Genomic DNA, 18,300 nt, shown 5'->3' on the forward strand with positions numbered 1-18,300 from the left:
AGCAAGACATCACCTGACAATACCCCTGTAGGACACTGAGTTGTCTGAACAGACGAGGTAGCACCAGAATAAGAAAATTTTGAGAAGTGAAATGAAAACTAATGATTCAAGGAATATATGTAATTGCTTTACCCTCTCCAGTGCTCGCATGCCACTCCCATCACAGAAGCCATTAGGGCCAATCTGAATTTCAAAGCAACTGAAGGTCGGGAGAGCTTCCCAGAAACTTGGAGCGGACAGATTAATAATGTCTATTAGGGTGCTGGGCACTGCCAAAACACCCACTACTTTTCCTTCTTTAGAAGCCTAAAAGGGGGCAGCAGGACGCTGGCCCCACCAACGAAGAACGACGGGTCTGCGGCTCAGAGAAATGAGCACCCAGGAGGATCCACGCCCCAGAGGCGCCGTTGTTGGGGCAGCCCGGGAGGGTGCTAAGGGAAGTTGCCATCAACACCCCCGCGGTGAACAGCAGCGCAGCGTTGCCCACCGCCGCGCAGCCAACTGCCACCCCCTCACCGCTCTCCTCCGCCCGGCAACTCGCTTCCCTTCGACAAGATGTCCGCCTTCCCACCCGCCTCCTTTACCAACATGGCGGGCCGAGCTCCCATTGGTGCCCGCCCCCCTCCCCGCTAATAGGCTGAGCCGGCGGCTTTCCCCACCCTCCCATTGCCTCCCACGGCCCCGCCCCGAGCTGGGAACTACATTCCCCAAGATACCCCGCGCCGCGCCGGCTCCCCCGGGCTAGCTGGACGGGGCGGGGTCTCGCGAGAGTGCGGGGCGGGGCCGCCCTGCGCAGGAAGCGAAGCCGCCCGAGCGGCTAGGGCGGGCCGCGCGCTGCCTGCAGAGACCGTTGGTCTGGGCTCCATGGCGGCGGCCGCGCCCGCGGAGGCGGCGGCGCTGGATCCTAGCGGGCTCTCGCCGAAGGAAGAAGGGGAGTTGGAAGACGGCGAAATCAGCGATGATGATAACAACGGCTTCGGGCCCTGCGGCGGCGGCGGTTCCGAGCCCGGCGGCGGCCTCGTCAGCAGCAGGCCTTACTCGAGGCGCAGGCCGCCTCCCGGCCTCCGCGGGGGCATCTCCCTCTCCTCCTCCTCTGGCCGGCCCTTCTCCCGCTCGCGGCACCAGCCCCCGCCGGAGATGGGGCACCCGCACGGCCATGGCGGGTACCGGCCCAAGGACTCGTTCCGCTCCCATCCGCCACCCATGCCGGCGCCGCGGATGTCGGCGGGCTCGCATTCCGAGACGGGCCCCCGGCTCTCCTTTTGGGAGCGCAGCCACAATGCCCTGGACCGATTCCGCTTCCGAGGCCGGCCCTACAGGGGCGGGGGGCGCTGGGGTAGGAGTCGAGGCGACGGTGATCGGGGGGGCAACCCTCCGGGGAGACCGCCTGGAGGGGGAGGCGGGGCCGGATTCAGTAGCAGCCAGGGCTGGAGGGAACCCTCGCCTCGAAAATGTATCCTTGAGACGTGAGAGGGAGCGGAGGCGGGAAGGCCATGCTGCTGGGGTGGGCTTGGCTGTGTGTGTGCCACGTTACGTGGCCGAAAGCCTCAGGAAGGGGCTATTTTCCTTCCCGCTTTGGCGCTGGGACTCCCGCCGGGGTAACAGAGAGGCAGGCCCCCTTCCCAGCCCCGGGGGCTGGCAGGGGCAGCGGGCACCGCTTCTCAAGGAGAGGCTGCTGCGAAGCTGGATTACTGCCGTGACCTGGCTTGCAACCTGGCCGCTTATTCCCGTGTAGGGAGAAAGTGTAGCCTGAAACAAAAGCCTTAAGTCGATTGTATCCCAGCTGGCAGCCTTTCTAGCCCGAAGTGCGAGTATTGTGAAGTGGGGTCAGTCTTTGGTGCGGCAGTTTTAATGTATATAATTAGTGTCACAGTTGTAAAGCCAAAACCCAAAGCTTGTTAATTTTCCTTGTTGGGCAATGAAGGATCCGCTGTTTTTTCATTTTAGCTTCCAGCCCTTCAGAGGCAGTTACACATAGCTAAAGCTAACTTTAAAGCTAAGTTGAACTGGGGCTGTATGCACAGAATGTGGTTTATATGGGAGTTTTGGTAATGTAGGAAAGCTCTGTTTCTGTATAAAGGCATACACAGCGTTCCTTGTAGGATGTTCTGCACTGATTGGTCGTAGAGTTGGTTAAGTGACATTTAATAGAGCTCTACTATTTTCTCCTTTTAGGAACAGGAACTGTGAAGTGATGGGAAAAAAAAAAAAAGCTCTCATTTTCCAGGTTTGTTGTAGGAAAAAGCGTAAAGAACTGATTCCATATGTAATTTAAGGGCAGTCTGGTACTGAAACTTCATGTAACTGCATTGTCGCCTCACTGAAAATGTAGACAAATGTAAAAAACACTGAGCGAGAGAACTAGCGGTTAAAATATATTCTCCAGGATCTTACAGTGTTTTATTGTCTTCTGTACCAATAGTCAAAGGATGTGTGTTGTTTGCTTAACTGTGCTGGCTGATCCTAGGAACAGGAATTTTTCCTATTTGTGCCAGCACTTAAGGTTTTGAAAGCTACTCATTGGATCCTTGTGTTATTTTAGATAAAAGATTACTCATCCATGTAATTATTTTATTTTTTTTTAAATGTGGGTGGAATATGTAAACTAGTGATGAAGAGATGCTTTTATTTTCTCATCTGGTAAAGTTACAGCATTATTGAAGCCTTCATAAGAACTTCTAATTTAAGGATCTTGTCTTGAGAGACAGTGAGTGAAGCAGTGATTTGCCCAAGGTTGCAGAGTAAGATGGTTCTAGTGCTGAAAATAGATTTTAAGTATCTTAATTTGCAGTGTTGGTCTGCATACCAGAAAATGGTTACTTTCTGTGTAATGAAAAATTTGCAGGGCAAACATATTCATCATACTAAACAGACCTTGCAGTGCTTGTTAATACTGATATAGAGTCTTCTCCCTTTTAATTAAAGAAGCATTCAGAAACTAATCATTCCATTTTCAAACCGAAAGCAGAAAATGAGTCTTTCTCCCCCCTTCAGTATCTAAGATGCACTTTTCTGTTTAAACATGATAGAGAAGTTTCTAATACTATTGTTCTTTAATAAGTGGCATTGATTTGTTTATAGATAATATAGTTAAGGGAGGCTCATGATTTTCTTGCAATGTAAGTTCTTTGTATTTTTCATATCCTTGCCACCTAAAGGAGTCAGTATTACAGTATTCCTAAATATTAAGGTACCCCCATGTTGCAAATATTAATGAAGTAGGGGCATAGTTCATGGGCATGTGACTTCAGAAGAGACCTTCACATCAGCTGGTACAAGGAGGCTTGTGGCCTGGAGAGTGGTGTTTGGAATTCCCCCAGGAAAGCAAGATGCTTAAGTGTTTGCTAAGAGAGATGGCTTTTTTTAATTTTTTTTTCTCTTTACCCTTACAACTAGTAGTTTGTACAGTGCTTTGTAGGAGTGTATATACAAAAGGAGTAAATGATGTGCTGGAACACTTGAAAAATTCTTGTTACTTTTCTTTGGGCATTAGCTTTTAATAGGCTTTTCTCTTTTAATTCTCAGCAACTTTAACGTGGAGCTGTTGGATAGCAATTCTGCAGAAAGTCTTGCATAGAGAATTGTGGAATTTTGAGTCTGAAATATGGGACCAAAATGTTTCTGATAAATTCTGAACTCTTCACATTGTGCACTTTTTTCTTCTAACCCCCCAGTTTCTAAAGTTGAACTCTTGATTGTAGGATTTTGGCTGTAGAAGTTTCTCTTGAGTTGACTGAATAATAATCCTTGTTTTAATGTGTATGTACCTGTCTGCCTTTCATATCACTCCATATAGTCTTGCATTCTGTGTGTAGAACCACATATAAAAAAATTTTCTACATATGTGGAACACGGAATTTCTGATTAATATGGTTGTGGGAGTTCTAGCAGTTTTATTTTCCTGAGCACAAAAAAAAAAAAAATTAAATCCCAACTCTGGCTGACTCTAGAAGCTATTGAAGTATTTCAATATCAAATAATAGTTAGGCTTATTTTTATGTCTTATTGTATCACTTAATTAGCTTCAGACTTTCCTGTGACTCACAGAATCAATAATGTAGTTGTTTTTTTGGAAGTAGAAATGTGTTGGAAGTGAATTTGGCAAATATGTTTCTTACTTAATTTGGTGTTATACTACACACAGGTCTTAGTATTTGCAGAATATTTATAGATTGTTTGATTGCCTTCTGGATTCTCTGTAGTTTATCTTTACAAGTTTCTGCTTTTTATGCTGATGTTTAAGAAAGCATTGCATAGCAAAACACTTCCTCATACTGCAGAAGTTGCTTTTGTAGTATACCAAGACTCTTCATACTTATGTTAGAAGTTAACATAGTGAAACATCCAAGTTGTTGAGGCATCTTGTGAGCAGAAGACAAATACAAGGCTATGTTCCTCTGAATTCAATATGTCTGCATTCAGAGGACACCTATTTTAGCTTTTAATGTTACTCTGTTTATTGTTTTAAGAGATGACGTTGATAAAAAGCATTTCGCATAACTGGGTGTGAGTCAGCTGTTACCACAGCGGGGTTGACACTGACAGTCCAGTGAGTCAAACCTTACTTGGTATCCTAAAAAGATTTCCCCTCGAGCATGATTATTCTCCAGGGTAGTTTATCTTTTCAAGTGTCAGGTTAAGGTAAGAGGAAGTGAACCTCTAATAGTGACAACTTTTATTCTGGATACAGTTGCCTAAGAATATTGCCATTGCCTGGCTTGGACAATACGTTCTCAAGAAAATCTATCCCCTGGGCATGCATTGACAACCTTTTCTAAGTAATTAGCAATTCCCAATCTTCTTTAAGCATTTTTTGAATGTTTTGATTGCAAGTCTTTAGCCACTTTTTATTTCATTCCTTTCAGTTCTTGATTATTCTGTGCCTTACTTGATTTGTTGAGCTGTAGTTACTGCAGTGTGTAATTGTGCTGTGGCTAGGGGTAGCATTTTACGGAGTGATAAAATGAGTGAGAATGGATTTAATCTGTCTTTTCCAGAAGGTCAAATGGGGAGTCTATACTTGAGTTACGAACTCTGTAAGTCGGTGATAGGGAACCTTCTCAGTGTTACAGCTGTTGTTTCTGGGAGTATGGTGAGAGCAAGAGACAAGACTTGTCAGCAATTAATAAAATTCTTGTCATAAGTAGGATGTTTTAAATTGTTGCTTTGAGAAGATGTTTATTTAAGCTGCCAATATATAATAATGGATATATCTTTTGCATACTGCTCATATTTATAAGGGGCATTTTTCAAATTAGCGTTAAGGTAAAATTTAAGTAAATTATGAGAATGATCTTAAGTTCTGTTTGTCATAATTTAGTCTTCAGTGATAGTATCACCACTGTGTTAAGGTTATACATGTTCTTGTCTTAGTTTTCTTGACCAGTAATTCAGCCAAAACTTTTGGAAGGTCCCCATCTAGAAAGCAGAACTACTCTTCTAAAAGTGAAAACTCTGTGGAAGAAAGTTTTGAGGATCTGCTCTTGAAGTATAAGCAGATACAATTAGAGCTTGAATATATTAATAAAGATGAAAGACTGGCTTTGAGCAACAGGGAAGAAAGTGAACAACAAGATGATGATAAAACAGTGGACACAGAGGACCAAATAACTGTAGAAAATGACAGTATTACAACAGATGCTATAAAAGAAGTATCTCCTGAGGAGAAAAATCCGGTTATAGCCTTTCAGGCTTTTGAACTGAAACCACTCAGACAAAAACTGCCTACTCCAGCTGAGAGGAGCAGATTAAAAAAAGGCAAAGAAGGAACAAAACAGTCCTCACAAAAATCTGAAGTCACAGATTCTGGCCAAGGTAAGTACTTGTAAAGTTGTTTTCATTTGTAAGCTTTTTTTACTTGCCATTATCAATCATATTTATGATGTGTTGGAGAAAATTTTACTTAACGCGTTAAACATTTTAAGTTATTAATATACTTCTGTTTTATGTAATTCATTGAATTACATAAACATGCTTCGAAGCATGGTTATTGTTTGTTTTTTGCTTGTTTTTCTGATGTCTTAGATTAACTGATAGTTTGACAGAAAACATGAGGATAAGACTTGAAGGTTTTAATTGCTGTTTGCAGTGGAAATCATTGGCTTTCACTGAAAGTTTTCCATCTCTTTCCCTTGTTCTTTTTTGCAGAAGTCAAATGTGTGTTTGTTTTTTTTATCTGAAAAGATAACATTTAGAGACATCTTTTTCTGCATTTCATCTTTGTTACGTGTTTTTATTTGGTGTAGCAAGCTCTTATTAGTTATTTTCAGCAGAATTATTTTGGTCATTATTGGTATTCACAAGTAGTGAAGAAATCAGAAAGGAAATACAAAGGTTTTGTAGAAGAAATGTAGTGGAAGGGTAGAGTACGTATCTTGTCCAGGTAGTTCTGGATGGCAGGTCAAAGAGCAAAATTGCTCCAATACGTAAACCAGGTAGTGAGAAACAAGGTATGGACTCCAGCCGACTTGTAAAAGTCCTTGAGCTTACTTCTAAGTCTGCAGTGAAATAAGGCAGCTAGCTTAAACTTTGTGTTGTGAGGCTTCATCTGGTTGTAGTAAGTGTTTGCTGTTATTGAGGGTGTGCTTGTGGATATTACTTGTCGTCTTACATTAGCTAATTTGTCCATGTGTATAAACTATCAATTTGAGTGGGAAGAGACAAAGTAGTAAATGGATGGATTAAAAATACAGGTGAGTAATTAGTAGGAATATGAAGAAAGGTAGGGCTAGAGCACTGAAAGGCAGTGATATAACTGGAGAATGAGAATTTAGAAGACAAAGCCTGTAAAGAAACTGAGAGAACTGATAATAATCAAACCACCTCATTCTAGGTATTTTTCCCCTTATATCTTTCCCATTAATAACAAAAATAACTGAAAAAAATTAGGTTCTAGTATTATGTAAGAGGTAATGTAGTTTTTAATGGGAGACATGAGGAAAACCAACAGATCTTGACCATAGCAAGGCAGGTGTACAAGAGCAATTTAAAAATCAAAACAGTCTTAAAAAAAAAAATCCAACCTCAAAACTTACAAGCACTGAAGTTGAAAATACAGTTCATATGATAATGAAAATAGATGCTATAGTATGCTTATTCGGAGCATCTTAATTTTTGCACACCACTCAACTGTATAAGAATGATCTGAAAGCAGATAGGTTATGTGTGAGAGTGGCTTCAAGCCAGTATAGTATAGGCTTCCACAGTAGAACCATCCAGCTGATGTGAGTTACTGCAGATTCATGTCTATCAGGTGAAATGGATACTACTTGATTATGCATATATTGGGAAATTAGCAAAATTTGGTCTTCCCATTATATTTATTTTCAAATGGTATATTAGGTGTTTCTTCGGACTTGTTCAAGTTGAAGAACTTGTCTTAAAACTCAGGGAAGTTTGTGTCTCTTGCTAGAATTAATTCTCTGTGGTTCAACTGCTCTGACAGAGGCTTTATAGTATTTCTTGCTTTCTTTTCCTTGTTGTCTGTTAGTCTGTTCTGCCTGTGTTGTCCCCTTCTGGTTTGAAAGAGTGTTTTAGTTTGTGTAGTATGTCCCTGTTTATGTCTGTCTGCATCACAGCAACTGCAGTGCCATCTGTGTCTCCCTGCTTCCATCCTCTGGACTGAATGGTTAGGATCTTTGCTTAGTCTAATAACTTTTTTGAATAATCTTTTTTAATACACACGGGTATTAGATACTATTTTTCTTCCTTTTATGCGTGCTTTTAAAAAATGCATGCAGATGTAAGCAGGAAGACCTTCAGCATTTGCTACATACCATTTTTGTTAGGTATAAGGTCTTAGAATATTTTAAACAGCACCTTTCTGAATGTGACTTTTCATAAAATGCTAGGAAGAGTACAAGCTGTTGTCGTGGTTTAGGCCTGGTTGACAGCCAACCACAATGCAGCAGCTCTCTCTCCCTTCCCCTCCGGCAATGAGAAGGGACAGAGAGCCAGGCTTGGGGTTCGAGATAGGACTGGGATAGGGAAAAATTCCCCTTTTATGATCATGAGCAAAAGGCAGACTCGTTGGGGAAGAAAAAAAGAACATACATTTATTACAGACACCAACAACACATAACAGAGTAGGACAGTGAGAAGCATTGCCACATCTTGAGAACACCTTCCCCCCACCCCTCCCTTCTTCCCGGGCTCAGCTCTGCTCCCGATATCTCTACCTCCTCCCCCAGTGGTGCAGGTGCAGGGAATGGGGGGTGCAGTCAGCGCTGCCACTTCCTTCATCTTTGGTGAGGGGAGTGTCCAGAACTTGTTCCTCCTGCTCCATCGTGGTCCCCCTCTCACAGGAGACAGTCCTCCACAAACTTTCTCTGAGATGAGTTCCTCCCATGGGCCACAGCGTTCCCCACACTGCTCCGTCATGGGTCACTAACTTCCCCTGACTGGATTCCCTCCCACGGCTGCAGCCCTTCCCGAGCTGCTCCAGCGTGGGACTCCCCCCGCATGCTGCAATCCTCCCAGCGCTGAATTACAGCAGCGGGGCTGCCTTTTCCCGCAAGACCCCGGCCTTCTTTGGGCACAGCACCTTGATCATCAGAGCAGGAGCAACAGGCCACAAATCAATGTCTGCTCCACCGTAGATCTTCATGGGTGGCAGGGGGGGGCCGCCCTGCCGTCTCCCCACAGGATACAGGGGGGTCTCTGCTCCGGCACACCTCCCCCCTCCTTTCTTCCTCCATTTCTCCACTGACCTTGGTGTTCATGCAGATGCAGCGACTCCTCCTCACCAGTCCCACTGCCCGTCACCACGTCCCTTCTTAAATACGTTATCGCAGAGGCGCAGCCGATTGGCTCAGTTTTCCAAACAGAAGTGGAGCTGACGTGGAGCTGGGGGAGCTTCGAGAAGCTTCTCACAGGGGGCTGCCCTGATAGCCCCCTCCCCTGCCACCAAAAAAACTCCACCATTCACTCAACCCAGGACAGCTGTACAGAGTGTAAACTTATTTTCTACCAATTTGAATTGTGGGAAGGAATCTCTCTTTGAAGACATGCTAATACAGGAAAAGATCTCAAAGCTTCTCTCTAAGTATTTCCTTCCTCTGATGCAAATAAACATGTGTATGTGTGATTATATACAAATTATATAATTATAATTTTGTTATCAATTATCTTAATAGTTATTAGCTATAATCATTAAATTGTGTAATAATATATAGCCTTATCTGTATTTTAAAGTTAATGTATATGTATACACACTATATAATAATCAGATGGATATATGGCTTTTGGGCAGTAACAAATTAATATGTTAACATCTTAATGTTTAGCAGGAAAGCATTTGCATTTACTATTCATTTCCATAGGATAATTCTTTTCTATTTTTCTTTGGCATGAAATGGAGTAATGTGTTCTTACTGCAGTTTTGGGCCTTTATTTTATTCTGCACAAGACTGACCAGTTACTCAAAATAGCTGCAAGTGGAATCTGAGATGCTCAGGACAGCAGCTGATATGAGGGGGTGGCATAAAGCAGGTGGCCAGAAGTCATCTTTCCCCCTTGTCTCCAAATCTGTTTTTCTCTGCTTCTTGGGGAAGTATGTGTCATCCTTAAGACAGAGAATTATTAAAAAATGACCAATCATGCCTTAGGCTTATGGCATCATGCTGATGTGGGTTTCATCAGACATGCCAAGTTTATATTAATGGTAATGTGATCTTACACATACAACTGCTGTTCTGTTTTATACTATGTACCAATGATACTGATAAAATATATTTGTATGGATTAAATTCTGTACATCATTTTAATGTATGTCTGTCTCATGAAACAGCTTACTCAAAAATATGGTATTTTTCTTTTGGAAGGTACAGAAGACAAAGAACAAACATCAGTGAGAAAGTTTAGCAGTTCAGATGTTACATCTGAAAAGGTAAGAAAGTATTCTGTAGATGAGGCATAATTGCAGTATGATACTCGATGGCTTTTTCCAAATTACTGAAACATTTCTGGACTGCAATAGACACAGTCTGTTCTTAAGGAATAACACTACCAGTACAGTAGGAATTTTATCTTTCTCTCAATATAAATTTTGGGACAGACCTCAAACGACTTACTCAAAAAAGATTCAGTTAATAAATGATATTTCTTGACTTTTTGTCTTATCCTTTCTTCTCTTTTCTTCTCAAGAAGCTGCTTGATGATGAGGAAGAGATGTCTGAATTGCAACTTAGGCTTCTTGCACTTCAGTCTGCTAGTAAAAAATGGCAGCAAAAAGAACAACAGGTGATGAAGGAAAGCAAGGAAAAATTAACAAAAACGAAAAGTGTAACTCAGAAAGTCAAAGCCAGTACAAAAGCACATTCAACGAAAAAACCTAGTGCTACAGGTAATAAGTTTAATGTTACTGAAATGGCTATCAATGGCATGACCTCTGAAATTAAAAAAAACAGTACGTTATGTGAAACATTGGGCAATGAGCCTTTAATCCTTTTAAAACCCCATACATCTGCTCAAAGCTCTTGAAGAATCTAGGATTAGAGGGAACTGTTTAGGTAAGGTGGAGTTAATCACCTATCTTTTTATTTAAAGCCAAGCAAGCTTTGAGGAAACAACAGACAAAGACATCAAAGAAGATGCAGCAGCAAAAGGAACAAGACAGGCGTCAGAAAGAGGAAGACCAGAGGAAACAAGAAGAGGAAGAGGAGAGAAGAAAGAGAGAAGAAGAAATCAGAAAAATTAGGGATCTCTCAAACCAAGAAGAGCAGTACAATCGATTTATGAAGCTAGTTGGAGGAAAGAGGAGATCGAGAAGCAGGGTAACAAATTTGTTATATGGTGTTCAGGTGGCACATTTGGGATTCATGAGTGATTTCTGTCTTGTCCTTCCTGGTTCTAGGTTGTTGTCCCTGCCCCACCTTAAAATAAAAAAGAAAATCTTTAAGTATTTCAGGATTTACAGTGTTCTAATCCCATGCTAGACAGGTATTCCCTTTGAGTTTGGTAAGATTGGTTTTGTATGAGTTGTACATTTGCAAGTCAGTGGTAAATCATTTTCCTCCTAAAGATATTTTGAACACTGTGATCAAAGACCATTGTGTTAATTTAACACAAACCAATCAACCAAACTTTCTTGGCTTTCTTCTTAGGTTGCAGTTTTGTCTCCACACTTTCACATTTTTTGTATCTATATAACTTCAATGCCTGCATCTTTCAAAATGTTATCTCAGGTTTGGTTTCTTTGTAGTATTTTTTAATTTCTCAAGGTACAAAATATGCTCAGACACAAAAGATAACTACTTCAGCCTCATTACAGGATTACAGAGTTATGTTAAATTAATGAAGAGTTACTGCTGTGGTCATCGTGCTGCACTGCTAGGCTGTCTTCATTCTCTCATTTTGAGATTAGCAAAAGGCACTTGAATCACTAATATTTTGTCTTTAAAACTTTGGTACATTACTGAAAAAATGAGTGTTTCTTCAGCATAAATTCTTTCATCATGGAAGCAGTACAGTTGCTGCAGCTAGGTGCTTCAAGTGCTTGGAGCTACTGATGCTATAAGGAGAAATGAAACTGCAACGAAGGGAACTGGGACTCCCTGTTTGAGGTCGTGTTACAGAAGAGTTGCGTTTATAATAACGATTGGAAAAGTGAGGCTGAAAGTGTTTAACTGTAAACAGTAGGAATTCTAAAAGCTACCAAAATGTCTACTGTATGCCTCAAAGATACAAATTGAAGAGTTTTAAGAAGTCATACTTACCTGTTCTGTATATTTTCATTGTTCACTGAACGTTTGATTAGCATCCATAGAGTCTTAGAGGTTCTTTAAACAGTCTGATTAATTAGTTGACAGTCTTTGGACGTGGTTCAGTGTGGTATGTGGCTCCTTCTGGGACAGTAAAAAGATTCTCCACCTGAGACATCAGTCTTATAACAATCAACATGCTTTACCTAAACACACGGCGTTTGTTATAGTTTAGATGATCCTTGTGCAATTATGTGTTGTTACTAACAGGGATAGTTCAAGTGCTCTTGGTAATTGCCATGGCAGATTAACAGAAATAATAAAGCATTTAATTCTCTTTAAGTGTTTCAGAAATATGTAACCATGACAATTCACCAGATATGTAATAACCAAACAAGTATTTAAAAATTGCATCATGACACCCTCCTCCACACCACCTCCCAATGAGATGCAGTTTTAAAACTGCTTGTTAATTTGTGAAGTCACTACCTGCAGTGGATTTGGTTAAGTTATCTTCAGCTTGCTCTTTTTGTACAAGCTAAGTAAATTGTATTTATAAAGCAATTAGACAAAATTATAAGGGCCTGTTTCTAAAATGGACTTTGAATTGGTTTGCTCTAAAAGAGTAACAGAAGACCAGCTAAATAAAATAACCTTTTTCGTGTGTTTAGTCTTCAGATACAGACTTGCGATGGTCTTTGGATAAGCAGACTACAGATAGTGCAGGAGGCATATATCAGTATGATAATTATGATGAAGTCGCTATGGATACAGATAGTGAAACTAACTCTCCAGGTAAGACTTATTTATAGTTTTCTTATATGGTAATTGGTAAAAATAGTTAAAAAGTAGGAAATGAGCTACCATTTTAGTAGGATTTTTAGCAGGAAAGTCTTTCTTTTGAGGTGTGGCAGTTAAAGAATAAACATTTTAAGGTGAGCTAATTCTGTCCTGTTTTACTGCTGACTCCTTTTCCTTTTTCCCTCTGCTGTAGTGGTATTTTTAAGGTCTTCAAGGTTATCCTCATTGCAGTGCTCTAGAGTTCATTCTTTTACATTCCCAAGTAGCTGTGTAGAAAGTAAGGGCCCCAGGGTGGTGACTGGATAGACAGCAGCTTTACAAAAAAGGGCCTGGGAGTCCCCAAGGTCATTAAGTGAAATGTGAGTCAGCAGTGTGGCTTTGGGTGATAAAAGCAAACTGCAGCCTGGGTTGTAGCCCTGTGTCTGTAATGGGTGGGTGGTTGGAGGGTGCTGTTAAACACTGATGAGACTAGATCGGTTTTCTGGTTTCAGAGTAGAAGGATAATGATGTGCTAGAATAAGTCTAGCAAAGGACTTTTTTTGACTGAGGAAAACTATTCCAGGCTTGTTTTTTTTAAAAAAAAAGCTTGTTTTTCAAAAGTTCACTGGGGACTAGAGCACTTGATTTATGGAAAGAGACTGGGAAAGCTGAGTTTGTGTTGAGAAGTGTAAGAAAGGCTTTTGCTGCTGTCTTGAGCTACCTAATGGTTAATTGTAGAGAAGATGGAGCCAAACTCTTCTGGTGAGTGTGCAACAGAAGGACAAGGAGCAACACTTAAATTGTAACATAGTAAATTCTAATTAGATATAAGGGAAAACTTTCACAGAGGATGGTCAGACACCAAAACAGGTTAACTGGAAGTGTTGTGGACTTTCCATCCTCAAATATACTTGGAACTTGACTGGACAAGGCCCTTAGCAACCTGACTTTGGGGGCAGCCCTGCTTTGAGCACCTGTGCTGGAGCATATGCTTTCCAGAGGTCTCTTCCAGATCAAATAATTTAATGAGTTTGAGGAGCGTTTAAGGTATTCAGGTTTCCTTGTTCCTTTTCAACATGTGGAGTGTTGAGAAAGCTTCATTAAGCATACTACTTTATTAGCCTTTTTAAAATCTCTTGCTTTTCATCTTCCATCCTTTTTTGTCAGCCTTCTTTATACGTTAGTGTTTTAAAATACTGCACCTGCTGTTTTGGACATGCAAGCTACATGAATCTTCTCTTCATGAAGCGTCTCAAGCTCTAGTTTTATGTTACAGAAATCAGTATCAGCTGTACATTTGGCCTGCTTCTGTCCTAATTTGTATTGTATTTTTGGTAACCAGTGATCAGGAGACACTGTGTTGAGATACCTAGTTTAAGAAGGTAGATTGTTGCAAATTAAATCAAATATGAGGGCTAAACCATTATTTTGGTAGTACTGTTTGACTGTACTTGCATTTCATATGTAAAATATAAAAAAGGACAGGTAACTACTCTGTTTGTATATATGTATGTAAGAAATAAGTGCACTGTACTGTATCTGCCGTTACCTTTCAAATTTGTGCACAGCAAAAACATGTCTCCTTCTGCTGCATTAAATCAGATGAAGTATAAGCATGAGTTGCTGTTTAGTAATTACCTGCCAGATTTTTTACACTCAGCATTTTTTTTTTTTAATTATAGCTTCTTCTCCAGTGCAGCCTCCTTTCTTTGAGTGTCCGATAGGATATTTTCCACCTCCTGTACCACCGATTTCCTTGACCTTGCCACCTCCAATACCAGTAAGTAACCTCGAAAGGAGTATGTTTTCAAAAATGTTAATAATTCTCATTTTTTATCTTATTTCTAATGCTAAAGTTAGGATTAAATTAAGATTCTCTTTTTAATACAACTCTATATTTGGCGATTCCTTTGAGCTATCTGATAGACTTGTGGTCACTTCTTAAACTCTTTATTTCAGCTTTTTTTTGGCTGATCAAATTCCTGTTTAAAGGAAGTTCTCTCTATTGAACTAGAACATTTTTCTTCATTGTTAAAGCTATGATGTCTTATGACAGAAAGCAAAAATTACCTGAGGCACACAAGGAAAAATAGTGAATTGGAATTGTTAGTGCAAGTCAACTTTGCCTCATCTCTAGGCCATGTATGTATGTATGCTTATTCTCTGACTTGTTATCTAGGGGAGAGGGAGGGAAACAACCAAAAATGTAGCTCATCACAGTCCTCCTTTCAAACTTTGTGCATTTTGATGATATGCTGTCTGTCTTCCCACCTGAGTCCACAGGGATATTGAATTAGTGTGTGGTGTTTTTTTCCTCACCGCTTTTCTTCACTGAGTGATTGTTAAGTTTCTTAGTAAAGCAGTAGCAAGTTGCCATTCCCTGCCAGGACAGCTTCTGAATTTTTGACTGATGGAAATTGTAATTTTGTTAGTTAAGATAAATACATAAATCTGCTAAGGACCCTTTTTTTCAAGCAGTGTGAACTTACCTGGTCAGCCATATTTCTGTGGCTAGACTATCTCTGATTCTGAATTCTCATTTATATTTAGTTTGTATGCCTGCACTACTTCATTATCCAAATGTAACCTTGTTGTTTCCACTATCTTCAAGTAATTACTAACCGTTTAGCAGCAGCCATTGACAGCGTTCGAAATCCTCTGGAGTTTGGATTAGTTTTAAACCATGAAATATTTTAGGTCTCAACCTCTGGTAAATAATCATAAAGTAGTAGCAATTTTCATGTTTTAAACCCTTGTTTTCATTTTTATCTCAGCCTATACCGTCTTTGAGCCAACTCTACACGGAGGGTATTTCTTGTATTTCTCTTGAGCCACCTCCACCTCTTCCACCTCTTCCCCCTGAAGAGCCTGAACAGCCACCAAAACCTCCATTTGCTGATGAGGAAGAGGAGGAGGAGATGCTCTTAAGAGAAGAATTGCTCAAGTCTCTAGCCAACAAACGAGCTTTCAGATCTGAGGTAAATCATTGGTTTTTCAATGTAAACCTCTAGATGGCAATCTTGACCAAAACTTAAATGTGACCCACTAAGTGAGGATTACAGGCTTTTATGCTGCCTTTCTGAAGACTTAAAAAAAAACAAAAAAAAAAAAACTGCCCAACTAACTCTGAATTTCTATTGCCCTCTGCCTCCCAAAAGGAACCAAAACAAAAGGCATGCTGGCACACCCTTTGAATTGTAAATTGGGGCTTGTTTTTTATTTCTGAAGGAATAACTGTTATCAGTACCTTGGAGTTTCATATGATCAGGGCAATGGATATCTTATTTTCTGAAAAAAAATGTTTCTGTATCAGCTGTCAATTAGAAAGCAAGACTTTTTCAACTTTCTAGCAAAAGCAGTTGGGAGAGGTTAACTTACGATTTTGGGGTTTTTTTGTTTGTTTGTGTTTTTGGTTTTTTTTTTTTTTTTTTTTTTTTGTTGTTGTTTTTTTTTTGAGTGAGAAGCAAAGTTTGTGGGTTTGTAATCTTTGGTTGTTTTTGACCTCATGAGAAGGTCAGAGATCTTTTGCAGTTGACCTGTGAATAACTGTCATATTCTTGTGTGCCTTTTTGATATTTTTGGAGAATTGCAAGATCTGTTTAATCCATTTGGATAGTCTGCCTAAATCACAGTTCGAAGTTCCAAGACATGTATGGAACAATCTCTTATATGCTTATGTATTTTAAAATAGCTGTGTATAGTGTGCATTTTTATGATGATATTTTTGTTTTATTTTGTTAGGAAACTTCAAGTAACAGTGGTCCACCTTCCCCTCCTGTTCCAGATAATTTGCAGTCTCTGCCAAGAAGCAACCTGTCTGCTGTCAGTATTAATACCGTGTCTCAGCCACGGGTACAAAATACAAAGTTTATTAGAGTACCGAGGCCTCCACGAGCAGTGATCACAGTAAGGAAATATCGGTGTTTTACATTAATAACACTGTGAGTTGAAGTTATCCTCAGTTCAAGTGCATAGCAGCACAGAATGGTGGAGCTTCAGTTAAACATTTGAATTACTAGTAACTTTGATAATCCATATGCTCTTCTAGAAAGAATCTGACACTGAAATAAGAATTTATAGCTTGAGAGTAGCAAAACACTCCACTCATCTGAACTGAAAGAGACTGTAAATAATGTTCAATTAATTTATTTTCTAGATTAGCACAGACTAAAAGGTGCTGCTCAATGGTAGCTGAACCAATCTAATCACTGTTCGTTGCCACAAAAGAGGTTGTCTTGCTCTTCTGTTCCTGGCCAAATGGTGTCTCCCTTCTTTTAGACTGTGATCTGGAGCATCAGTCCTGTTGCTTAGCTTATTTAACGTGCTAAAGTAGTTAGAAAATTAGCCTTGGGGGGAAAAAAGTGCTTCTATGGGGAGTTGTATTTTTTCAGTGAACAGTGTGTGAGCATCAGAGCTGGCACAAAAGTAGTGGCAGATGATGTCTTTGAGTGTGGGTGGAAGACAGAGGAGGGACTTTTCTTTAGGCAGCAGGCTTTGTTACATTGGCTCAATGGTCACAGGAGGTGTGTGCAGCTAGCATTTGATTTATGATGTCTACAACCTTCTCAGATTGTTGGAAATGTGTTATAAAAACATATTTGCCTGTGTTGTGCCAGACTGAAAGCCCATGTGTATCTTCTGTTCCATTTATGGCAGTGAGCCATACGTAGTGGATAGCTTGTGATTATTTTAACAACACATCTTACAAAGCTTGGTTGGCTGTAGCTCTTCCCTATGCAGATTCTCTAATGAATGGTATGATTGAGTCCATACCTTTGCCTTTCTGTCAGTGGATGGTGATACTAATGAACTATTGTTTTTAAACTAAATTTGGAGGAACTAATAGTGTCATTGAGACTATTAACACTATCAAATCTAGTTGTAGCTGGCCAACAGCTTCCTTGCCATAAATGCAGACTGTATGATCACTTGGTCACCAGATGCCATAATGTAAAACAAAGTTTAAGGTGGTAGAGACCTGAATGTTCCTTTTTTTAGTCATTTGAAAACCTGCTTTACTTTCTGTAGGAAAATGTGCTCTTAGTTTAAAGTGGATTTTTTTTTTTTTGGCTGTACCCATCTTCACAATCTACTTTAAATTCGAGATATAACTAGGGTAGTTGTTCAGTTCGGACATGCTTATATCATTTCTGTAATTTTCATATTTACTTGTATTTTCAAGTGTCCTTATGTTTAAAAATGAAACCTATTCTGAAAAAGCCCTTAAATTACCACATACTCTATGGTTTTGAGACTTCATTGACTACTGTTGCATAAATGAGGGCAAACACGTTACTGGGGAGCTGTTGGTTTGTTTTAGTGATGTAATAACTGTCTTATCAGCTGTGCTGTTGAAAGGCATCATTATATAAATGTTAAAAAACCTGCAACTGAAATTCAGTGCCTGTCGCTAATGATGGTTACCTTAGTTAAAGTTGACAGATGCACTTGTATTTGAATCAGCTAGCTTGGCTAGTGTGTTTTTTCTTCTTTTTTCTTTTTTTTTTTTGTTTACAAAAATTATTGTAGAAGCAAAGCATTTTGCATTTTAAAAATTGTTTTAAATAGGTTGGGATAAGGATATTTATATATATAAAAAAATGAGTGTTTTAAAGAGCTTGTGGCTAAACAGTGTTCACAGGAGGCTAGTCACAAGGCATTTCTGTCCTTTGTGAAAACAATTCGATGTGAAAACAGTATCAATTACTCCAGTTATTTGAAGTTTTTAGAAACAATTTGTATTGAATACTTAAAACTTATTTTTTAAACTTTCACAGTATTTGGTGTTTCTTACTAGAGCCTAAAAAAGGAAACTCATGAG

The 18,300-nt window shown here is 40.0% G+C and overlaps 1 protein-coding gene across 9 annotated transcripts in view; it reads left to right on the forward strand.

Annotated features, from left to right (window-relative positions):
• The first annotated feature begins 787 nt into the window (after positions 1-787).
• The window catches only part of ZFC3H1 (zinc finger C3H1-type containing), a 44,824-nt gene continuing 27,311 nt past the window's right edge, over positions 788-18,300 (forward strand). For 6 of the 9 annotated variants that reach the window (XR_006165290.1, XR_006165291.1, XM_042792216.1 and 3 more), the window contains exons 1-9: positions 788-1,453; positions 5,395-5,814; positions 9,822-9,886; positions 10,144-10,342; positions 10,546-10,772; positions 12,371-12,494; positions 14,162-14,259; positions 15,254-15,457; positions 16,221-16,385. Coding sequence is in view for 7 of the 9 variants with exons in the window: in XM_042792216.1 (XP_042648150.1) it covers positions 865-1,453; positions 5,395-5,814; positions 9,822-9,886; positions 10,144-10,342; positions 10,546-10,772; positions 12,371-12,494; positions 14,162-14,259; positions 15,254-15,457; positions 16,221-16,385 (2,091 nt within the window). In the remaining 2 variants the exon portion in view is untranslated. The remainder of the gene's footprint in view (positions 1,454-5,394; positions 5,815-9,821; positions 9,887-10,143; positions 10,343-10,545; positions 10,773-12,370; positions 12,495-14,161; positions 14,260-15,253; positions 15,458-16,220; positions 16,386-18,300) is intronic. The other 3 variants (XM_032999953.2, XM_042792217.1, XM_042792218.1) reach the window with 3 other exon arrangements.

The sequence above is a fragment of the Tyto alba genome, unplaced genomic scaffold, assembly GCF_018691265.1.
Source record: "Tyto alba isolate M040663 unplaced genomic scaffold, T.alba_DEE_v4.0 Super-Scaffold_2, whole genome shotgun sequence".
Classification (NCBI taxonomy): Eukaryota; Metazoa; Chordata; class Aves; order Strigiformes; family Tytonidae; genus Tyto; species Tyto alba.